Source organism: Nematostella vectensis, chromosome 11 (genome assembly GCF_932526225.1).
Source record: "Nematostella vectensis chromosome 11, jaNemVect1.1, whole genome shotgun sequence".
Taxonomy (NCBI): Eukaryota; Metazoa; Cnidaria; class Anthozoa; order Actiniaria; family Edwardsiidae; genus Nematostella; species Nematostella vectensis.
The window spans coordinates 2,620,355-2,643,658 of record NC_064044.1 but is presented as its reverse complement, the minus strand read 5'-3'; the positions used below and the strand labels follow the sequence as shown (position 1 = coordinate 2,643,658).

General features: G+C 41.0%; 4 protein-coding genes across 8 annotated transcripts in view; 1 reads left to right on the top strand and 3 right to left on the bottom strand.

The window, feature by feature from the left end:
* LOC116613544 (E3 ubiquitin-protein ligase UBR5-like) overlaps positions 1-7,375 on the bottom strand; it is a 58,332-nt gene extending 50,957 nt beyond the window's left edge. For both annotated transcript variants that reach the window (XM_032374104.2, XM_048734309.1), the window contains exons 1-6: positions 7,154-7,375; positions 6,970-7,014; positions 5,456-5,537; positions 2,874-2,947; positions 2,514-2,572; positions 2,109-2,193 (exon numbers count right to left, since the gene is read on the bottom strand). In XM_032374104.2, the coding sequence (XP_032229995.2) occupies positions 2,109-2,193; positions 2,514-2,572; positions 2,874-2,947; positions 5,456-5,537; positions 6,970-7,014; positions 7,154-7,215 (407 nt within the window). In that variant the 5' untranslated portion in view covers positions 7,216-7,375. The remainder of the gene's footprint in view (positions 1-2,108; positions 2,194-2,513; positions 2,573-2,873; positions 2,948-5,455; positions 5,538-6,969; positions 7,015-7,153) is intronic.
* Positions 7,376-9,783: 2,408 nt separating this feature from the next.
* On the bottom strand, positions 9,784-12,415 carry LOC5505783. Its single transcript, XM_001626466.3, has 2 exons — positions 12,148-12,415; positions 9,784-11,082 (listed from the first exon to the last, which is right to left on the bottom strand). The coding sequence occupies exons 1-2, from the start codon at positions 12,286-12,288 to the stop codon at positions 10,369-10,371; spliced, it is 855 nt and encodes a 284-aa protein (XP_001626516.1). The 5' UTR covers positions 12,289-12,415; the 3' UTR covers positions 9,784-10,368.
* A 2,189-nt stretch (positions 12,416-14,604) lies between these two features.
* On the top strand, positions 14,605-17,944 carry LOC116613549. 4 transcript variants are annotated; one of them, XM_048734330.1, is made up of 2 exons: positions 14,605-15,472; positions 15,953-17,944. In XM_048734330.1, exons 1-2 carry the CDS (start codon positions 14,938-14,940, stop codon positions 15,979-15,981), a joined length of 564 nt encoding a protein of 187 aa, XP_048590287.1. In that variant the 5' UTR covers positions 14,605-14,937; the 3' UTR covers positions 15,982-17,944. The 4 variants fall into 4 exon arrangements, with proteins under 4 accessions (XP_048590287.1, XP_048590288.1, XP_048590289.1 ...); XM_048734331.1 differs by having other exon boundaries at positions 15,949-17,944; XM_048734332.1 differs by having other exon boundaries at positions 14,605-15,476.
* Positions 15,798-17,112, bottom strand: LOC5505762 (galanin receptor 2a). The gene has a single exon (XM_001626465.3). The coding sequence runs from the start codon at positions 17,110-17,112 to the stop codon at positions 15,991-15,993; it is 1,122 nt and encodes a 373-aa protein (XP_001626515.2). The 3' UTR covers positions 15,798-15,990.
* Positions 17,945-23,304: the final 5,360 nt, after the last annotated feature.

The following is a 23,304-nucleotide window of genomic DNA, read 5'->3' as shown; positions in this document are numbered from 1 at the left end:
AATGAGTGTACCTGTAACTGAAGGTGTCAGCTAATGAGTGTGCCTGTAACTGAAGGTGTCAGCTAATGAGTGTGCGTGTAACTGAAGGTGTCAGCTAATGAGTGTACCTGTAACTGAACGTGTCAGCTAATTAGTGTACCTGTAACTGAAGGTGTCAGCTAATGAGAGTGCCTGTAACTGAAGGTGTCAGCTAATGAGTGTGCCTGTAACTGAAGGTGTCAGCTAATGAGTGTGCCTGTAACTGAAGGTGTCAGCTAATGAGTGTACCTGTAACTGAAGGTGTCAGCTAATTAGAGTGCCTGTAACTGAAGGTGTCAGCTAATGAGTGTACCTGTAACTGAAGGTGTCAGCTAATGAGTGTACCTGTAACTGAAGGTGTCAGCTAATGAGTGTACCTGTAACTGAAGGTGTCAGCTAATGAGTGTACCTGTAACTGAAGGTGTCAGCTAATGAGTGTGCCTGTAACTGAAGGTGTCAGCTAATGAGTGTGCCTGTAACTGAAGGTGTCAGCTAATGAGTGTACCTGTAACTGAAGGTGTCAGCTAATGAGTGTACCTGTAACTGAAGGTGTCAGCTAATGAGAGCGCCTGTAACTGAAGGTGTCAGCTAATGAGTGTGCCTGTAACTGAAGGTGTCAGCTAATTAGAGTGCCTGTAACTGAAGGTGTCAGCTAATGAGTGTGCCTGTAACTGAAGGTGTCAGCTAATGAGTGTACCTGTAACTGAAGGTGTCAGCTAATGAGTGTACCTGTAACTGAAGGTGTCAGCTAATGAGTGTACCTGTAACTGAAGGTGTCAGCTAATGAGAGCGCCTGTAACTGAAGGTGTCAGCTAATGAGTGTACCTGTAACTGAAGGTGTCAGCTAATGAGTGTGCCTGTAACTGAAGGTGTCAGCTAATGAGTGTGCTTGTAACTGAAGGTGTCAGCTAATGAGTGTGCCTGTAACTGAACGTGTCAGCTAATTAGTGTACCTGTAACTGAAGGTGTCAGCTAATGAGTGCGCCTGTAACTGAAGGTGTCAGCTAATGAGAGCGCCTGTAACTGAAGGTGTCAGCTAATGAGTGTACCTGTAACTGAAGGTGTCAGCTAATGAGTGTGCCTGTAACTGAAGGTGTCAGCTAATGAGAGCGCCTGTAACTAAAGGTGTCAGCTAATGAGTGTACCTGTAACTGAAGGTGTCAGCTAATGAGTGTACCTGTAACTGAAGGTGTCAGCTAATGAGTGTGCCTGTAACTGAAGGTGTCAGCTAATGAGTGTGCGTGTAACTGAAGGTGTCAGCTAATGAGTGTGCCTGTAACTGAACGTGTCAGCTAATTAGTGTACCTGTAACTGAAGGTGTCAGCTAATGAGTGCGCCTGTAACTGAAGGTGTCAGCTAATGAGAGCGCCTGTAACTGAAGGTGTCAGCTAATGAGTGTACCTGTACCTGAAGGTGTCAGCTAATGAGTGTGCCTGTAACTGAAGGTGTCAGCTAATGAGAGCGCCTGTAACTGAAGGTGTCAGCTAATGAGTGTACCTGTAACTGAAGGTGTCAGCTAATGAGTGTACCTGTAACTGAAGGTGTCAGCTAATGAGTGTGCCTGTAACTGAAGGTGTCAGCTAATGAGTGTACCTGTAACTGAAGGTGTCAGCTAATGAGAGCGCCTGTAACTGAACGTGTCAGCTAATGAGGGTACCTGTAACTGAACGTGTCAGCTAATGAGTGTACCTGTAACTGAAGGTGTCAGCTAATGAGTGTGCCTGTAACTGAAGGTGTCAGCTAATGAGTGTACCTGTAACTGAAGGTGTCAGCTAATGAGAGTGCCTTTAACTGAAGGTGTCAGCTAATGAGTGTACCTGTAACTGAACGTGTCAGCTAATGAGAGTGCCTGTAAATGAAGGTGTCAGCTTATGAGAGTGCCTGTAACTGAAGGTGTCAGCTAATGAGTGTACCTGTAACTGAAGGTGTCAGCTAATGAGTGTACCTGTAACTGAAGGTGTCAGCTAATGAGGGTACCTGTAACTGAACGTGTCAGCTAATGAGTGTGCCTGTAACTGAAGGTGTCAGCTAATAAGGGTGTGTATCATTAGAGCTTCCTACTATCGTGTGTCTGTTTACAGTAGACTGACCTGATTGGATGGCCTGTCAATCCACTAAGCCCCTCCCCTGACGACAACACCCAGGAGCCATCACTCTGACCACGTGAGCCTCCAACTGACCAAAGACAACAAAATAAGAATGGTTGAGCAGTTTCAGATTCACAAAAAACACTCTTTGAGGCTGTATTAAAATTGATTGCCATACTTTGACTGTATCAAAATGGTTTGTAGCACTTTGGGGCTGTATTAAAATGGGTTGTTACACTTTGAGGCTGTATTCAAATGGTTTGTAGCACTTTGCTGTATTAAAATGGGTTGTTACACTTTGAGGCTGTATAAAACTTGGTTGCCATACTTTGACGCTGTATAAAAATTGAGGCGTTTTCTACTGTAAATGGGTTGTTACACTTTGAGGTTTTTAAGTATGTGATTCACCTGAGTGAAGCACTACATGTGCAGCAGAACGGGCAGACGAACTTGGGGGTTCTTCCTCCCTAAAACAAATAGTACAAAGAGCAAAAAAATTAATCTTCTAACAGTAGCAAGAAGCCTGGAAATAGCTCCAGCAATAACCTGGAGAGAAGGAAGCTACCATACAGTAGAATCAATAGACTCAATTACTTTTAGGGGAAAGGTATTTTGCTACTCAATAATATAAATGTAAATATATATTTTTAAATGTATGGAATTATTTATTTGGTCCCATGAACCAATACTGGCTGCAATGGCACATTGATTTTTGGAGGGCAATCCGTTTTCCGTATTTGGAGGGCAATCCGTATAATGATAACTTACAGTGGAACATCCTTGATACTCAAGTCCAACTTATCAGCATTTAGCATAAAAGGTATGCGGCAGATCTGTCCATCCTAGAAAAACATTTGTGACAAATAGTGTGACACACAGTAAAATAATTACTCTTCGCCTTAAATGAAAGCAAACATATAATTTAAAGTTTTTTTCTATTAGTTTCTTTTACAATCATAGTAATGTCTTTAGTCAATACTCAGATCCAGAGGGGGGGGGGGGAGGGGGCCATCGGTAAGAGAGGGTCTTATGCTAGTGGATCATCATATACTAATGACCACTGCTACAGTACAGACGGAAAGTATTTTAACATTTCCCAGCTTGGATTCGGAGTGGATTCTGAGTGGGTTCTGAGTGTGATCCATGCACTTTTACTGTGTGGAAAACCAGTGAGTGGAGTCCACTCACTGCGTGGAATTATTCTTTGTTATGCAGTTTATTGTGTGGATAGTAATTGAAGTGGGACCAGTAAGTAGAATAACGAAACTCAACGCAATGCTCGATTACTTGGATAAGTAAAAGCTCGCTAACAACAGATTTCGGAGATATTTACAGAAAACTAGCATTGACCGAAAGTTCGGAAAAGATCCGAAATAATGAACTAAACAAATGCTATTTTATCGCTTAACTTTAACATATAAAGATCGTCTTACTTGCTGCCCATAAAAGCACATATTATCAAAGAAGAGTGTAATCTGTGTTCGGACTAAACAACAACATTTTGCCAAGAACCCTGTCAAGTGCTCAAATGACCAAAACATTGCCAAACCTAGTGCAAGTAAATAAACGACTGTAGATGATTTTTAGCTTACGATTAACTTCATATTTCACTGACTTCTGATAACTTATGACTCAGAATCAACAAGTAACATGCTCCAGCAAATAATGCAATGCTGTGCTTCGTTGAGAGTTTGAATCGGTTCGATCAAACAATAAAAACATTGGAAAACTAGAACCAAAAGAAATGTCACAGTACATTAAAATAGTAGAATAATAATCGATAGATGCTACCGATCTATTTTGTTTTCGTTTAATCTGAGAACTCTGCAAAAAGTATTGACTGCGCATTTGACAAAAATTCTGATCACAAAGACAATGGAATTTGTCACACATTTCAAGAACCAAGTTTCATGAAAATATTGAACGTTTTGCTAATTGTTGATCTACTTGTGCTTGTTTACACTACTTAAACACACTTTAAAACTGAGTTCTAACTCTTTCTATGCTGCTCAGAACCCAAAGAGTTATTTCCACATGCTACTAATAAATCTAGAAGAAAGACTGAGTGCTTTACAACAACAAAAATTGGTTTTGAAGTTTGTTTACTGTTGACATTACGTTCGATCTTTGTTGCAATGATCAGCGCGCACCATGAAGTCAGGTAGAATTTTTATTTTCAAACAAGTCGCTGGAGATTTATAACTTTATCTAGGAAACATGTATTTGTGGAGTTGTCCCTGATTTGTGTTTCCCTTAAGTTTCTATATGTTTGGAGGGATACAATATGTAAGACTGTTTCCCAAGATTTATGTGTGAAAATTCCTTTGTATTTCATGCAATTGCGGCTACAACTACACTGTTTTGAAAAATAGCTATGCTTTGTTACTAAATGTCGTAGGTTTATTTTTCCTTAGACTACGTATGTGAGGAAGTATATAAAACATCTACCTTCAAAGAAAAAGTACCTGTTATCTCACACTTGCTCGAAAAGTTCAAAAGAACTTGAAGAAACTCGATAATTTAGAACATCACGCCACTAAAATTATGAACTGTATTTGGCGTTCTATTATTGGGGGAATCGAAAAACCCAACTGCAACCCATAAATTTCAGTGTATCATAAGTTCACCAAAGTTGCGCTTGTGTTTAATTGATTTGTGGGTATTTACACCATCAACGGGAGATCGAGACTTGTGAATCCACGCAAAATCCACATAGAATCCACGCCGAATCCACACGCAGAATGGTAAAACAAATTCAGTCTGTACTGTGTACTAATTACAGCTGGACATGAGGTCAGCAAAGGGATGCGCCCAATGGAGGGGTCTTAAGTACTGAAATACACGAAAACTGAAAATGTGTTTGTGTTTAGTGCTTATAGAATTTGGAATTGCTTTGACCACACCAGGGGTAAGGCAAAATTTATTTTGCCACTTTTTCGCTACTCACTATCTATGGCTCAATAGATAGTGAGTACGGGAGCCAATCAAATTGCGAGATTCGTGATAGTGGATTTATATTAATTAACAATAAGACTACAAGTTTAAGTTTTCTAACAGTCAATAGATAGTCAACAAGGCACGTAGCTATTTAACTCATAGAAAACTAGAATGAGAAGTCTAATTGTTTTAGTATAAATCCACTTACATACTAGCTTTAAATAATTGACTTTTAATACAGTACAAATAAATTTTTATAATTCTGATAATAAGCACGTGCAATGCACAATCGACATGTGACCAAGCACGTTTTTCACTACTAACTATCTAAGGTTCAATAGATAGTACTTAATTAGGTCCCCTACTCCTAACAAACTCATCCGGTATACCATAGCAAGTCCCCTATTTCATACCTCTAAGAGGAAAGCCACATGCTGGGGGCCGATGACACTTTGTTTGATGGTGCAATCTTTAAGTAGCTGCACCACCGTGGGGCTGCGGATACATAGATAAACAGTTCATATATGAAGAGAGCTATCTGGCAGAATTTAGTAGGCTCCAAGTGCATAAATTATTTTTTTTTAATTATCCCAAAAACTTCTGTAAATCAACTGATGGAGAGGAATGCTTTCCCACTCCTTGTACTTTACTGGGACGACAAAAAATAGAGGCTGACAGAGGTGACAAACAGGTACTGTAAGTAATGCCATCACCCTATTTGAATGAGTGCCTCAGTGCTTAATAAATGTTTCTACTCTCAGGTAAGGGGCTTATTCAAGGGAGGCGCTTTTTTAAAGGAGGTGCTTATTTAAAAGGGCAAATTTCGCACACAAGGCCGAAGAATGTTCTTTTTCATTAAATATCTTTTTTATACTACTACAAGAGTTTCTTTTCTCTGTATCATTATTACATCTTTAACTAGCTTTGTTCAATAAACTTTCATCCACAAAATATTTGTCTCTTTCTTGTCCAGTCTATGAGCTCCTGTGCTTTGTTAGGACTAAATGCATGATAGTCATTTTACACTGGGGAAGGTAGGGGGGCTTATTTGGGGGAGGGGCTATTTAATAGTTTAATGAATAGCAAATGTGTATCAGGCTTACAGTATGTGCTGTTATTTGATCTTCCTGAAAAATGGGGATTCCAGCGTTGAGGCAGTTTGTAGTATAAAACAAACGTTATTTGTTTTGATTACTGTATGTTTGTCTGTTTTTTTTTTTACAGGAGGTTTCAATCCATATGGAATTAACAAGTCTAAATTCTGAAAGAAGTTGACTAGCTGTGACGATCCTAAGAAAGCTTTGACAACTAAGGTTAAGTTCAAACATCATATCATCCACAAGCCATATTAAATGCTATTGTATGTCAATGAAGATGAAACAATCAACTTGTGCCATTTACATGCATTTGTATTGAATACTGCTCACAGATAATCATACAATGTTTAAACTTGGCATAGGGTCTCTAAAAAGGTTTCAAGGCATTCCCTATAGATTTTAATAGAAGATAAGGGTTTTCCTGTATTTTAGGGGCCAGACAATAAGAATACAAATATTTTCTTTTGCTCAGTTTTACTGCCACAGAATAACGAAGGCAAACAGTAGTGTCTCAAATTGAAACCTCTCTCCATAAACAAATGCCCGAAATTATCAAGACAACTACAAACCAGACAACCATAGGTTACCCTAATATATCTTGATGTGTGGAAAAAATAGATATAACTAAAGTATTTTGTAATCCAGGGACCAAGCGCAGTAAAGAACCCGTACCAATATATGTGGATCAACATAGAAACAATCTGAATTCAACAAGATCAGGTGTAAAGTTGTACGGGAAAAAGGAGAACTAAGACGAAACGTATCGCCGTAGGATGGCGGTAACAAAAACACGTTGTGGAAAGCATGTTAGAACGACTCGTCTGTCTCACCTGAAATGTCCTGTTTTGCCCTTAGACTCGGCGATTTCCTTGAGCCTAAAACAAACAACAAAGGAATCAACAATACCAGTAGCTGCTCCTTTATAGATATTGCGTGTGTGAAATAAAAAGCATGGAAAAGTTAGTTTTTTTTTTCATTATCAAATTTCAATAGATTTGTTCGCATTATTCTAACCTTTCATGGAGTTCATCGATAGTTCCCGGTAGAGGATGAACAGCGACATGGATAACTGGCATCCTGTGGCTACTTCTGTATTATTTGAAGGCTATAAGCAGCATTTCATTTAAAGCGAACACTTGAAGAAAGCCTTACAAGAGCGAAGAACACAACTTTGACTTTCTTCTTTACCGCTCTATTAAGATACGCATGGTACGGTGGGGGTAGACAGCTGACCATTAGGTAACTTGAGCCCGCAGGATCCTACAGAGACCCAGCAGTCATTGCAGGCGCTCAGAAAGATCGCCACAAGTGTATTCTCGTATCCGGTTGTTAAGAACGCATTTCGAAAAACAACTGCTGTGGACACTCTTACTGCGATGGTGCGTTGAATCATTTATGATATACGGGGGCCATATATGGTTATGAATTTATGTGCGTGACCGACGTGAAAGATTTACGTAGATGATTCACGTGCATCATTGACGTGTGTGATTCACGTGCATCATTGACGTGTGTGATTCAAGTGCATCATTCAAAGGTGTGATTCACGTGCATCATTGACGTGCGTGATTCACGTGCATCATTGACGTGTGTGATTCACGTGCATCATTGACGTGTGTGATTCACGTGCATCATTGACGTGTGTTATTCACGTGCATCATTGACGTGTGTGATTCACGTGCATCATTGACGTGCGTGATTCACGTGCATCATTGACGTGTGTGATTCACGTGCATCATTGACGTGTGTGATTTATGTGCATCATTGACGTGCGTGATTCACGTACATCATTGACGTGCGTGATTCACGTGCATCATTGACGTGTGTGATTCACATGCATCATTGACGTGCGTGATTCACGTGCATCATTCACGTGCGTGATTTATGTGCATCATTGACGTGTGTGATTCACGTGCATCATTGACGTGTGTGATCCACGTGCATCATTGACGTGCGTGATTCACGTGCATCATTAAAAGGTGTGATTCACGTGCATCATTGACGTGCGTGATTCACGTGCATCATTGACGTGTGTGATTCACGTGCATCATTGACGTGCGTGATTCACGTGCATCATTGACGTGTGTGATTCACGTGCATCATTAAAAGGTGTGATTCACGTGCATCATTGACGTGCGTGATTCACGTGCATCATTGACGTGCGTGATTTATGTGCATCATTGATGTGTGTGATTCACGTGCATCATTGACGTGTGTGATTCACGTGCATCATTGACGTGTGTGATTCACGTGCATCATTGACGTGCGTGATTCACGTGCATCATTGACGTCCGTGATTCACGTGCATCATTGACGTGTGTGATTTATGTGCATCATTGACGTGTGTGATTCACGTGCATCATTGACGTGTGTGATTCACGTGCATCATTGACGTGCGTGATTTATGTGCATCATTGATGTGTGTGATTCACGTGCATCATTGACGTGCGTGATTCACGTGCATCATTGACGTCCGTGATTCACGTGCATCATTGACGTGTGTGATTTATGTGCATCATTGACGTGTGTGATTCACGTGCATGATTGACGTGTGTAATTTACGTGCATCATTGACTCTGTTGTATATGCACTTTTTAAAATGCGCTGATTTTATTCTTTCAAACTTCGTATATTTGACCACAAACCTTATTTCAAATTTCAAAAAGTAACGAAAATTGTTTAATATCCCTAAAGAAGTCCTAAGATCCTGATAACGTCAAATGTTGCGCGCATGCGAAGTCCGAAATACACATTTCGCGCCATTTTAGTTGTTGATGTGAAAAAGGAGTTCTATTTGCAGAGGTTTTCACGAGCATAATGACAGGTAAAGCTTATTTTCGTGATCCGTGAACGGCCGTGTTTGCTTAACGTGAATCGTGAAAAGGGCAAATTAAAAACCGTGATTGCTACCTTCGCCGTGATTTGTGAATGACGTAATTTGATCAGCGTAAATCGTGATCTATGCTCTTTAAAAATCGTTAATCGGGATCTATGCTTTTTAAAAATCGCGAATCGTGATTTCCGAGTACAGATCCTTGTCGTCAGTTTATCAGTATATCGTGAAACGTGATTTCCGATTTTTGAAAATCGTAAATCGTGCAGGGACCCTCAACCCCTAAAAGCCCCTGCAGGAGCGTCCGATAAAATGGAAGAATAGTGACATATTATAGCGCCCAGGCAGCAATTTTGAGGTCATCAGGCTGTTTCAATAGCACTTTTAAGTTCTAAAATTATTAAAGGGCTGGAGCGCTTAGGCCCGTAGCCAGGGGGGGGCTCGGACGAACCCCCCCCCCCCACCCGGCCCGAAGGTGAGACAAAAAATTATAGCGTTTGACTGGATATGTGCGAATAAATGTCTTTCAAATGACTAGGAAAATCTTTTTAGAATAATTATCTTTGTTATTATCGCTATATGTTAAAAAGCACCCTATTAATAATATTTTAAATACAATATTGAATTGATTTGAAGTATTGATTGCCTAATGTAATAAGGCGAGGTGAGGGGGAAATTTGGTCCGCTGAAATGGAAAAACGAACCAGCCCGCTCAAAATCCCGGCTACGGGCCTGGCGCCGCGCCAAAAATGTTCGCGCTACTATTATGTTGACAAAGCCAGGTTTGGGAACCCTGCAGTTCTGACTTAAGTCGTCCAAAATACATTTATTAAAGCAATATACAAGCGAGAAGATTCGAGGAATTCTCATGCCCAAGATCAGTTACTAAAACAAGCGAATCGAAACATAACATTCAAATAGGAACTCCTGTTCACAAAGCTACAAGTTACTTATCAGATGTTGCCAGCAAAACTTGCCAAATTCCATAGAAAGGGAAGAATGACCAGCCAATTAACCTAACCATGAACCGATAGAAAGTGTTTAGGGTATTTTGGACAAGTCAAGTTAGTAATCCATCGCCGACGACGATAAAATAACTATGTATGTCTGATAAACAGTTACACAGGGCATTGAATATGAATATTCCGTGTCGTTTCTTGGTAATAGAGACATGCCATCTCTTGCAGGGCGTTCTCCTTGTTTGCTGACAAAACTCATACAACACCTGAGTCAGCGAATAAAATCAAGCCTTTTTTAAATCAAGCCTTTTTTAATATAGTCAAGGATGATTTTAGTGTAAGAACGGTGAAAAATTTTCAACCTATCATTTACGGAACTCTTTAAGCTTTTTAAAACTGACTTCCATATATTCCATCAGTACTTCATCTATCATTCATCATATACACCATCTACTAATCGCATACGTTAATGTCACCATGGCAACCAGGTCTGAGCATGTTCCAGGCCCTCTCGGCCCAGCCCCCTTGAGCGCTCCACTCTTCTGATTACACTTTTCGCCATAGCAACAGGAGGCGCAAACGCTGTGGTACCTTCTCCCATAATCCTTATCGAGCTTGACGTCAGTCTTACAACCGTAATCACAGTCGAGTCGGTAACCCCAGTAACGAAGCATATGTGAGCACCCTTTGATCACCGTGGCCGCGGCGCTGGCTTCACGCTGTAGCTTTAAAGTGTAACATTTATCACCGGGGGGGCAATCGACTGTCCGGGCTTCGACGTCTTTATCCCCGCATCCCGTGCACTGGATGCAGGAATACGTGGGCGGGGGGGTCGTGGGGGGTGGCGGAATATAAATTCGCAGCTCTACGTCACGTGCCCAGAAGCAGCAAACGGGGTCAGAGGATTGTATTCTCCCCCCGGAGCCGTCATATTGCTTAAGTGTTGTCCGGCCGCCTATTGAAATGCATTGCGAGTTGCAAGAAGTTGAAGTGGTCGATGTCCCGTCATCCTTCACACGCTCGGTTACCAAAGTGACGGCCGCGCACAGCTGCTGGCCATAGAACCGCATGTTCGCCTCGCCCACACGGTTGACTGTGTCGCTCTTGTGCACGGTGTAAGCATTGGACGAGAGCATCACGGGAGCTGACGTCTGTAAAAAGAGAAATGGAGCAACAGTCAACAAACTGTATGCAATATCCTGGTCCATAGTAATATAATAGCTTCTCCTGGTCCATAGTAATATAATAGCTTCTCCTGGTCCATAGTAATATAATAGCTTCTCCTGGTCCATAGTAATATAATAGCTTCTCCTGGTCCATAGTAATATAATAGCTTCTCCTGGTCCATAGTAATATAATAGCTTCTCTAAAGATTGAAGTACTACCATGACTATTAATTGAAGACAGTGGCAGATAAAGTTAGATTTAGAATAAGTTAGATGTACAGCATAAATTAGGTATAATAGAAGTTAACACTCGTCTTTTTTATAATTTTCAGTTAAGGCTGGCCGTTCTTATTTTTAGGACTAGGGCTGAATATCTTCTTAACGATGTTCTTAAATTTTAGTGTATAATATGGATATAATACCCAATGAATTATTCGGAAGAGAATAACACATATGATCAATTAAGCAATAATAATAATAATACTATGAGCACAATTTGATTCTGCATTTACAAAAGGATCAGGACTAAAAAGAAATTTATTTCTGCTATCTGAGCCTCGGCATGTTCTTAGCATGTTCAATTGTGAAATCTCAAGGCTGAACGTTCTTATAAAAAAGAGTGTACAGTATAAACTTAAAAAGGCAGCATACGTTAGATACAGAGGAATTGCATGCCATATTTCCATGCTTGATTAGTTTTGTATATCAACCATTGCGCAACGCTATTAACATCATTTGACTGCAGTCCATAAAAGTAACTGCTCCATTTTGAGGTGAAATACATAATGGCGGTTCATAGAAACAATTTTTCTGTATAACATTTTACAAGTATACCATAAAACCTGGTTATACAACTTTGAATAGCCTGCGTGCATGCGGATTTAAAATGCTTATTGTATAACAATGGTGCTGGCATAATGTATTCGAAATATAGATAGAATCAAGGATTCAAAACCTATTCAGTATACCTGTGCAGTCTTCTTACCAAAATTTGCAATTAGCTTATCATTTCCTGAGACCGCTATAGAAGGTCTACGCGGTTGTACTTACGTGAAAGTTCGAGGTCCTTGTCTCCCATTTCTGTACGATAACAACGACAGAATCTTTGTCACCGCTATTGCCATTTGGAGGCTTGCATTCGTCTGCAATTGTGAGACAAAAGCAGCCACAGAGAACAGCAAATGCAATCATACTTCTCAAGTGCTTCGGTAACTTGCTTCAGCCTCCTCAAAGAAACGACAGGAATCGAGTCTATCACAAGGTTTCCGGTATTGTTTCAGTTTCCGGTTGAATGCTACTTCCTGTATGACGTCATGTTATAATTTCTGAAACGCAGTGCATTAGGGGTAGATCCATAAATGTTTTGAATGTGTACACGATTTAACATCGTCAAACTGTGGTGTGGTGTAAACACTTATACAGAAAATAAATAGGGCAAAAATAACAAATCATTTTCTTATAGGGCAGGAATATTCTCCAAATTAAAGTGATTTTCATAAACCGGCAAAATACTCTTTAGGGTTATTATTCATCGGGAGGGGGGTGCTGCTGCTGGGGGTGCTGCTGAATTTTTTCCCGATTCAGACATTCCTACCCTCCCCCAATCTAAAGCGCAAGAATGGTGACCCTCTTCCGTTAAGGCGACCGAAAATAAAGGCACTCCCCAGAACAAAAATGGCTAAAAAAGCGTATTACTTCATTGAAATTCTACTGTAGTGAGATGCTCTGCCTTAGGCACGTTCTTCCAGAAGCACCAATCGCATTACCATATGAGCACTCTTTACGCCACTTTTTTAGGGTTTGTAAATAATATAGGGGGTCTAGGGGAATGGGCTCCGTGAATATTTTTCCATTTTGAAATACTAATTACTGTTACGACCCTCAGTTGGTGTTTGTAAACCTTGTACACAAAGGCATCCATACGCACGTGCTTGGCGGTTGCGTCACTTCTATAGGTCAGTCTTGGACTCCCAAGAGACCAAAGACGCCCAGATAGACCTCAATATTTGTTACCCTACGTCACAGCGAGCTGTGTGTGGCGTAACCGTATAAGACTTCGGTCTTAAGGGCTAGGAACCTGGTTATTGCCTCCCTATTAATGCGCTTGTGCCTCGGTACCTGTGTGTTACACAGTTTGCTAGATAGCGGTGTTGGGGTCGAAATCTCCAGCCTAGCCGTAAAGCTTTAGCTGCCATACGGTGATTCAGCAGTCGTCTGGATGTATGGTCAATTTTTTTCTTCATTTCACGCTGATCACTCCAAGTTCGATCCTTTGCAACTGGGAACCGTTTTTTTTTTTCTTCGCTGCAAAAGGTCTACAAACCGATTTCTTGACTCGTTTGTCTACATACCTATTCCAGATCTCGCTGTAAAATGCCTGCTTACCGATTCCATGACTCGTAATAGGCCCGTACCCAGGGGGGTGAAGGGGGTGCGAACGCACCCCCCCCTCTCACAACAGCCGAAGATCCACTTTCGGTTCTAAATAGACATGCCATTTGTAACAAAACTATAAAGCATAAGCTAGATCATTCGACCAATATAAAGGACCCTTGGAGATTTTGCAAACATAAAAAAAATTCCATTTTTGTTTTTATTCGGAGGTGGTCAGCTTTTACTCACCCCCCCCCCCCCCCCCCCGTCCACTTTTTCGGATTTCGCACCCCCCAAGGAAAATCTTGGGTACGGGCATAAAATGTCTACATGCCGAGCGCCCCCGAATGGCCCTCCGAAATTTCGATGCTCGCAGTTTTCGGCTAATGCACGCACTCGCTCAATTTTTTCCGCCGTGCCCGCATTGTATTTTTCGATGTGCTCGTTGCTCGATTTATTCAACAACTAAAATTGCTCGGTCTCGCATAAAAAACGGGATGCTCGCCAAATATCATTCGGGGACCCTCCGATTCCATGACTCGTTGTAATATGTCTACATACCAATTCCTCGTTGTAAAATGTCTACACACCGATTTCATGACCCTCTGTAAAAGGGCTACACACCCTATTCCATAGACTTGTAAACTGTCTACCTACCGATCTCAGCCTTGTGTTAAATTTCCCTGATTCTCCCACGCCTAAACAAACCACCTAGTTGTTCTACGGCTTTTTTGTAGTTTTAGTCACACCGTATATAATTCTCTCTCTCTCTCTCTCTCTCTCTCTCTCTCTCTCTCTCTCTCTCTCTCTCTCCTCTCCTCTCTCTCTCTCTCTCCTCTCTCCTCTCTCTCTCTCTCCCTCTCTCTCTCTCTCTCTCTCTCTCTCTCTCTCTGTAGAAAGCGTGAATGGTGACAGCGTGTGGGCAAAAAAAAGTAAAACACAAGATCCTTAATTCTTCTATGAACTTTAACACCTCTTTTACGGCTAGTCTTCCGGTGATACCTGCCTCTGCGTTCGTTCATTTGTTCTCCTTGGATGAACACAATAACAATTAGAGAAGTGATTATTGTCTGTTTAAGGCTTATGTCCTATTGTCTTCTGCCATACAACCGCAAAAGAAAGCATACACAATACACAAACTCATTACAAAAACAGTCTATGATGCACAGAGCTTATGTGGTGGTTTTCATTTAAGTAGTTTGTTTACTACAATTTTCTACTATAAATTTACAATTTGACGGTCATTCTCGGTAAAGCAAGAAAAAAAACACAAGCCAAACAACCACAAAGAGAAAGCGCACCGTCTAGTATTTGCACAGAGCTTGTGTGCATTGCGTGGTGGTGTTCCCTCAAGTAATTTGTTTACTATAATTTTGTTCTATAGATTTAAAATTTGACGGACATTCTGAGAAAAAAAAAAACAGGTCAAGGTGACATCGGCACTTATGTGAAGTGTGTGCTCATAAGATGGCAAACTATGACTATAACAAGGGTTATCGAGGATTTCGCTTTACAAAGAACACGAACATCGATAAACAAAAAACAGCGCTTAGTAGTTACTGCTCTATGCGAGAAAAACAGACTCTACTATGGATCTCAAACACCGAGAAAGTGATCGCGAAAACCGGACAAACAGCCCTCAAAACTAGTGCTTCCACTCAAATGGATGATACTTCAGTTATGTATTTCCCGAGTATAAGCTCAAAGACACCTACAAGATTTTCGTCGACGCCCGGACGAAGCCCGGACGATCCTCGGCAGGATTTCGTGCTTTTACCGACGAGCTCATACGCCTTGCCGACCACACCAGCGACATTAAAGCATTCGGAGGCTAAGCGCCGACAAGGGAAGATTGGATACCAAGCCAGTAGGGATGCAAAAACAGGGATCCGAGACCGGCAGTTACAGGAATGCCTGGTTATTCATAACGGGAAAGAGATGGGGAGTGAACGAAGCACGGCGCTTTTGAGTAAGGAAAAAGCGGAGGATATCCGAGTCTGGGGTGGGTTAATAGTATGTCAAATCAATGTGTTGATTGACCTAAACTTCACAGACACAAAATCACTAGGCCTCTTTGTTCTTGTAGCTGCAGTACGTCGAGTGGTGTATTGTACGTGAACGTTTTTCTGAATGTCTACAGTCATTGAGAAAATGAGCTTATTGTAACATAGCTTCATTCAGGGTAATTCGTTGACATACATTTTCTACAGGGAGGGGGGGGGGGGGTGGGTGGGTGGCTGAAACTAAGCGCAAATAGCCGCGCTCGTACAACATGCTGCAGATTCGATCGAATGATCATTGCTTGCGAGGCTAGTATCTAAGAACTATTTATTTAACTCTATTTTTATTTTTTGACATTTTTTTTTCGCTACATATTGTAGTCAAGCATATGCGGATATTGTCAAGAAGCGCATTGAATTAGCGTTAAAATAGTTTTTTTTTTAATTTTTTCCCTATTTTTCCTCTTTATCTTAAAAGCCAGACGCTACCAAAGCGCCTGCTAGCAGATGACCAGCAGTCTCACACACCGGTAGCCCAGGATACATTGCGAACGCTTTGTACTCGACTGCTTTCGCTCTGATTCGATCCACAATACCTCAGACGACTAGCGAATCCGGAAGAACTTCGGGATCGAAAAGATGAATCTGAGAGCTGTCGGCGAAGGATTTTTTTTGCGGTGAATAAGCTCTTGACTCCACGTCGGTACTTCTCGTTAAATATCATGAATATGAATGGATTGATTGCGGCGTACGAATACGCCGCGAAAAACACGAGAAAAGTTAACTCCTGCATGCCACATGGGGCAGCCCATCCCCAAACAAAGTGGAAGTACAGGCTATACACATGGATGGGCGCCCAGCAGAGCACAAAGCACAACACAGCAACCACGCACATCTTCGTCACCTTACGATTGCGACTCCTCTCCGAGCGCCTCCGACGCAAAGGCTTGTGGGTAGCCAGGGCTCCTTCGCGGAGTTTGCGTATAACGCATGCGTAGAGGAAGGCGATAAGGAGCAAAGGCGCGGCGTACAGCAACACGAATTGGCACATGTAGAAGGGCCTCTGCGCGCGCATGCTGTCCGTGTACGGCTGCCAGTCGAGAATACAGTACGTGTTATGATTCCACTCCAGCAGGCGGAATGTGTAGAAATATATAGCGTGGAAACCGGCCGCCGACAGCCATATCACAGGTATCACTATTGCGCAGACTCGGGTCGGTCTACTCACGACGGCTTTCAACGGAAACTTGACGGCGTAATATCGATCCGAGGCTATCGCCACAAGACTGAGTATGGAAACAGCCGTTGAGACATCGAGTAAAAAGTTCAGAGTTTTGCATAGAATGAGGCCACCAGTGCCAGACCACATCCACAGAAAGCTCGCGTCTCTTGCGAGGTTGAAGATGCGGTTAGGAACCGCGAAAAGAGGTATGATGAGGTCTGAGAACGCCATGTTTGCGATGAAACAGTTCGTGGTCGTCCACATGCCGGTGTGGCGGTGCTTGTAAACGACGGCAATAATGAGCACGTTGCCGATTAGTGAGACGGCCAGAATAGACGAATAAGCGGCGAGCTTGGCGACTTTAGCGGGGTATGAGTTATCCACGACGACGGGGGAGCAAGCGAGAGTGACGTTGCTCATGCTGATCAAATCAAGTATTCTCTTTACTGCCCTAAAGGCTGCGAATGGATTTGGGTGACGAGAAGATATATACTTCGTCTGGACTGATCTCACGTCTAATTTCTTCTGTTGGTAGCGGTACAAACCATGGAGAATTGATAGTTGATCCAAGAAAAGGTCAAGAAGTCTTCAATTCTGAACTAATCTTACTTTTAATTTGCTCCCTACAATGAAAATCAAACCAGGGAGAATTAATAGTTGATCTGGCAAATTTAAAGGAGTCTTCAAGCTCTCTGGTCCCCTTTTTCCGCCTACTGAGCAGCCTCTTTCATCTTAGCTGAACACTTCTTAGAAGTCTTGTCGTCATCCTCACATTATCTTCCCAGCTAGGGGGTCTTGTTTTGCTTGACATTCAAAGATGTCTCAGTCAATTTTCTAGTTTTGTCGCTTTCGCTCCTCTTAAAAACTTTACGTAGTCGATGAAGTAAAGTAATGTAGTTCAACCGTCAGATTCATAGACTTCTGGGCAATTCTAGCGTCAACCTCTCATCGCATTAGCAAATAACATCAAATAACTCGATTTCTTTTTTCTTGGATGGAGTAACTTGTCGTTTAAAACGCCTTGCAAATGAAAGAGAGGTGTTAACATTAAATTAGAAGAAATGAAACATTGCTTCCTTCAAATACAATAATATTTTTAAAAATATTTTTAAAAAGCTTGTTTGTTGAACGGAAACATGAATTCGTTTATTCTTAACAGCCCTTAAAATAAAATAGGGAGGCTAAGACCGTCTTGTTTCTTTTCCTATTATTTTGTAAGAATTTAGTCATATAAAAGCGCCTTTTTAAAGGGCTTAAAAGGCTTGTTTTCCCTTTATCTGTTTCAAAATTACGTCAAGTCGAACATACCTAACATATTTTAAAACGTACCTAAAGGCGTTTTATAAAAAAAAGCTGCCGTTGTCAACTCTGTAGATATACGCTCTATTTCCCATTTATTTCAATTTCCGTCTTTATGAATTCTCTCAGGTGATCTGCCCCTAGGAGGAAGCTCACAATTAGATGATAACCCCTTACTGTGAAGACGTGCGCACAATTAAACGGTTTTCCGCTTATTCCATGACCAATGCGAGCAATACGAGCAATACGAGCTTGTTTCCCCTTCTGCAATGCAGTCTCAGAACAGTTAGCTGATAGGGAAGTGTTCCCGTATCCAGGAGAGAGGGCAAAAAAGAGTCTCTTCTTTTGAGGTGTCCCCAGCACTCGCTAGTATCGTATGGCTGCTCTCCCTCCTCTAATCCCTAGCATAACCTGTAAACTCTAATCTCTTGTAATTGTACGGAAAGATGGAATTTTCAGCCAATCAATCAATTCATTACGCCGAGCAGTTCATAAAAGGAATAGCTGTCAGAAAGCCAGTTAAGTGTCATGTCAATCTTGTCCACACTGCTTCAATTAACATCAATCATGTGTCAAAGCCTGAGTGATGTAGATTACTGCACGCCTTTAATCCCTTGCTTCAAAACTCGACACGCTCGTCTCAGGCTTGCCTTCAATTTGCCAAATGCTGCAAATCCTCGATAATTCGGCATTTGTACGCCCCCCTTTCAACATTACTCATGATGCCTAATCCATCGGATGCAAATCCAAGCACCGAATTAAAAATTCAGTGTTTGTGTCCAACGCGCTAAGAGAAGGCTCAAGTATCCAGCAGAGCTAAGTGATTTCTATTGTCACGTCTCGGTTCCCTTGACTTACATGACAGCGCTTCGGTTGTCTACGCACTCTGTTCTATTAACCTCAGTTTTATCCTGCTTTTGTTAGACTTGCTCCAAGTCAACCTCAGAGTCAGTAATCGAGCGAAGCGAAATTAAATCAGCGAGCGAAGCAAGATGAGGTCGCGAAGCGACCGAGCGAGCGACGAAGTCGCAAAATGGCTCCTAAACCTCAATTTGTTTAAACGACTTTGAGAAAGTCTATGCTTTTGTGTGCATTCATGGCTTTTTATAACACACAGTTGCGTTTAAATTTGGCTAAATGCGTCGCCGACAAAACATTCCCTCTAATTGTCAGACGGTTTTTAATATTTAAAACACAATACCGCGAACACTAGGCGATCACGCACCTAGAAAGCAAGGCATCTACTCAATTATCCCCCCCCCCCCCCCACTAAGGCATCTGGAATTAACCCATTCTCAGAATATCTCAAATGAATATCTCAAATCGTAGTGGATGACGAGACTCTTGTGACCTTTATGATAATTCGTGCATATACCGGGGTGGGGGAGAACAAAGCGGTTTTGGCGACTCCCTTTCTCGCCTCTAAAAAAATGTTATTTTGAAATAACACAAACAATGCGGTGTGAACAATAAGATTAGGTAGACTTTAAAGAATGTTCCGTGTGAAGTACGATTGGCAAGCTAGTAGATAGTGCATGCCGGGATGTCTCTTCTGGTTACAAGTCATAAAGTTTACGAAGCCCCTGGGGTACGCTATAATATATTAGTTTCCTTAGGTGGAAGTGACTGCGTTTGGCAAAAACGACAATTTTGGGCTCAATTCTCTTGATATGATTTGATTGGCCGACGCACAAAACCCGCCCTAGCATAAGCTATACGTGATATACGAAATGTTACATAATATTTCGACGTTTTCAGCTATAGGGATAATTATTATTTATAATTATTATTACATATCATTTCAGATTAATGTTATAAGGGAAGCCTTGTAAATGTAAAACAAGTAAAAGCTATTGTTTTTGCTTGTTTAGATTTGTCCCCAGCAGGAAATCACCAGTCAAGAGGATATGACGAAAGAAATGTTTCAGTTAATTTCTTTTCTGTTCTGCCTGCATTAACTAAAAGAATCTTCTGCGAGGGAAGTGAGGCGATGGACTTTGCCTTAGTTGCTTTGAATGGTTGATGTTTAAATGTAGAGACAATGGACTTTGCCTTAGTTGCTATGAATGGTTGATGTTGGACTTTGCCTTAGTTGCTATGAATGGTTGATGTTGGACTTTGCCTTAGTTGCTATGAATGGTTGATGTTGGACTTTGCCTTAGTTGCTATGAATGGTTGATGTTGGACTTTGCCTTAGTTGCTATGAATGGTTGATGTTGGACTTTGCCTTAGTTGCTATGAATGGTTGATGTTGGACTTTGCCTTAGTTGCTATGAATGGTTGATGTTGGACTTTGCCTTAGTTGCTATGAATGGTTGATGTTGGACTTTGCCTTAGTTGCTATGAATGGTTGATGTTTAAATGTAAAGACAATGGACTTTGCTTATTTGTTTTGAATGGGTGGTTTTTAGACGTATAGTTGTGGCCAAAAACATTGCTACCTTAATCACCTATTATGCATGCTAGGACTTGCCAGCAGAAAAGCAAGTAAATTAAACATCATAGACAAAATTTCCAGAACAAGATATCAAATATTTTAATGCGCTTATCTTTACTATTTCTCTTATTTTAGAACAGGAAAACCTTAACAAGAGGCATGTGCTTACTCTGATGAAAAAAATCACTAATAAACGATTTCAATGCACGAATGAAGATATCTAATCAATAATTCATTATGTTTTGTCAAAATAGTTCCGAAAACAAAAAACATTTGAGATAAAAAGTAGATGGAAATAAAAAATGCAGATATGTTGGGGCTTCAAGAAAAAGCATCAGTTATTTTTATGGCGCCGATGGTCTGAAAAATCGATAAAAAGGCCAAAAGCCTTTTCTATCGATAAAACTTTTTTTATCAGTAACATTTTTTCTAACGATAACACTTTTTCTATCGATAACACATTTTCTATCGATAAAACTTTTTGATAAGTGTATAGCCGGCATAAGGCTGACGCCTTTTTAGGGTTGTTGTATATTTGAATCAGTTATATGTATATGTATGTTCAGCCGCATATCTTTATGCCCTCGTAAAGTTACCTGTTTTTTTTTTAATAGATTTTTCGCATGTTCATTATTCCAGTTGGTAACTGGCAATTTGAAATCACACACACAAAAAAAAAAAACACGAAAAAAGCTTCCGCAATGAGTGATTAAATGCAAACATTTCTTTGTCCTTAGCAAGGAAGCGTATTATCTCATTATCAACGATGCAAAACTCGCCTTACACGGTTCTCGCTTAATAAAGGCGTAAACACAAAATCGTGAATTAAACAGGAAAGCGACTTTTCGATAATTGCAGACCGCATAAAACGCCTCAGGCGTATGCTCAGCCGCCCGCATTAAGTAAAAATCAATCTCAACGTCATCTCATCACCCTTTCCTCGCATAGAGTGGCATTAAAATCATAGCTCATTAAGTAAGTATAGCGTGGAACCTAGCAATACTCAACACAAGAAAAGAACCCATAGCTTACTAAGTACAGTATAGCGTGGAACCTAGCAATACTCAACACAAGAAAAGAACCCATAGCTCACTACGTACAGTATAGCGTGGAACCTAGCATTACTCAACACAAGAAAAGAACCCATAGCTTACTAAGTACAGTATAGCGTGGAACCTAGCAATACTCAACACAAGAAAAGAACCCACAGCTTACTAAGAACAGTATAGCGTGGAACCTAGCATTACTCAACACAAGAAAAGAACCCATAGCTCACTACGTACAGTATAGCGTGGAACCTAGCAATACTCAACACAAGAAAAGAACCCATAGCTTACTAAGTACAGTAGAGCGTGGAACCTAGCAATACTCAACACAAGAAAAGAACCCATAGCTTACTAAGTACAGTATAGCGTGGAACCTAGCATTACTCAACACAAGAAAAGAACCCATAGCTTACTAAGTACAGTATAGCGTGGAACCTAGCAATACTCAACACAAGAAAAGAACCCACAGCTTACTACGAACAGTATAGCGTGGAACCTAGCATTACTCAACACAAGAAAAGAACCCATAGCTCACTACGTACAGTATAGCGTGGAACCTAGCAATACTCAACACAAGAAAAGAACCCATAGCTTACTAAGTACAGTAGAGCGTGGAACCTAGCAATACTCAACACAAGAAAAGAACCCATAGCTTACTAAGCACAGTATAGCGTGGAACCTAGCATTACTCAACACAAGAAAAGAACCCATAGCTCACTACGTACAGTATAGCGTGGAACCTAGCAATACTCAACACAAGAAAAGAACCCATAGCTTACTAAGTACAGTATAGCGTGGAACCTAGCATTACTCAACACAAGAAAAGAACCCATAGCTTACTAAGTACAGTAGAGCGTGGAACCTAGCAATACTCAACACAAGAAAAGAACCCATAGCTTACTAAGTACAGTATAGCGTGGAACCTAGCATTACTCAACACAAGAAAAGAACCCATAGCTTACTAAGCACAGTATAGCGTGGAACCTGGCAATACTCGACACAAGAAAAGAACCCATAGCTTACTAAGAACAGTATAGCGTGGAACCTAGCAATACTCAACACAAGAAAAGAACCCATAGCTTACTAAGTACAGTATAGCGTGGAACCTAGCAATACTCAACACAAGAAAAGAAACCATAGCTTACTAAGTACAGTATAGCGTGGAACCTGGCAATACTCAACACAAGAAAAGAACCCATAGCTTACTAAGTACAGTATAGCGCGGAACCTAGCAATACTCAACACAAGAAAAGAACCCATAGCTTACTAAGCACAGTATAGCGTGGAACCTAGCAATACTCGACACAAGAAAAGAACCCATAGCTTACTAAGAACAGTATAGCGTGGAACCTAGCAATACTCAGAACAAGAAACGAACCCATAGCTTACTAAGTACAGTAGAGCGTGGAACCTAGCAATACTCAACACAAGAAAAGAACCCATAGCTTACTAAGTACAGTTAAGCGTGGAACCTAGCAATACTCAACACAAGAAAAGAACCCATAGCTCACTAAGTACAGTAGAGCGTGGAACCTAGCCACATTCAACACAAGAAAAGAACCCATAGCTTACTAAGTACAGTATAGCGTGGAACCTAGCAATACTCAACACAAGAAAAGAACCCATAGCTTACTAAGTACAGTATAGCGTGGAACCTAGCAATACTCAACACAAGAAAAGAACCCATAGCTTACTAAGTACAGTATAGCGTGGAACCTAGCAATACTCAACACAAGAAAAGAACCCATAGCTTACTAAGAACAGTATAGCGTGAAACCTACCAATACTCAACACAAGAAGAGAACCCATAGCTTACTAAGTACAGTATAG

Excerpts from the sequence above, each read along its gene's own strand:
- LOC5505783 (XM_001626466.3), bottom strand. The coding sequence starts at position 12,288 with ATGATTGCATTTGCTGTTCTCTGTGGCTGCTTTTGTCTCACAATTGCA. Across the intron at positions 11,083-12,147 it reads CAAGGACCTCGAACTTTCAC|ACGTCAGCTCCCGTGATGCT; the intron begins GTAAGTACAACC and ends CTCTTTTTACAG.
- LOC5505762 (XM_001626465.3), bottom strand. The coding sequence starts at position 17,112 with ATGAGCAACGTCACTCTCGCTTGCTCCCCCGTCGTCGTGGATAACTCA.
- LOC116613549 (XM_048734330.1), top strand. The coding sequence starts at position 14,938 with ATGGCAAACTATGACTATAACAAGGGTTATCGAGGATTTCGCTTTACA. Across the intron at positions 15,473-15,952 it reads GGAGGATATCCGAGTCTGGG|ACGCTACCAAAGCGCCTGCT; the intron begins GTGGGTTAATAG and ends CTTAAAAGCCAG.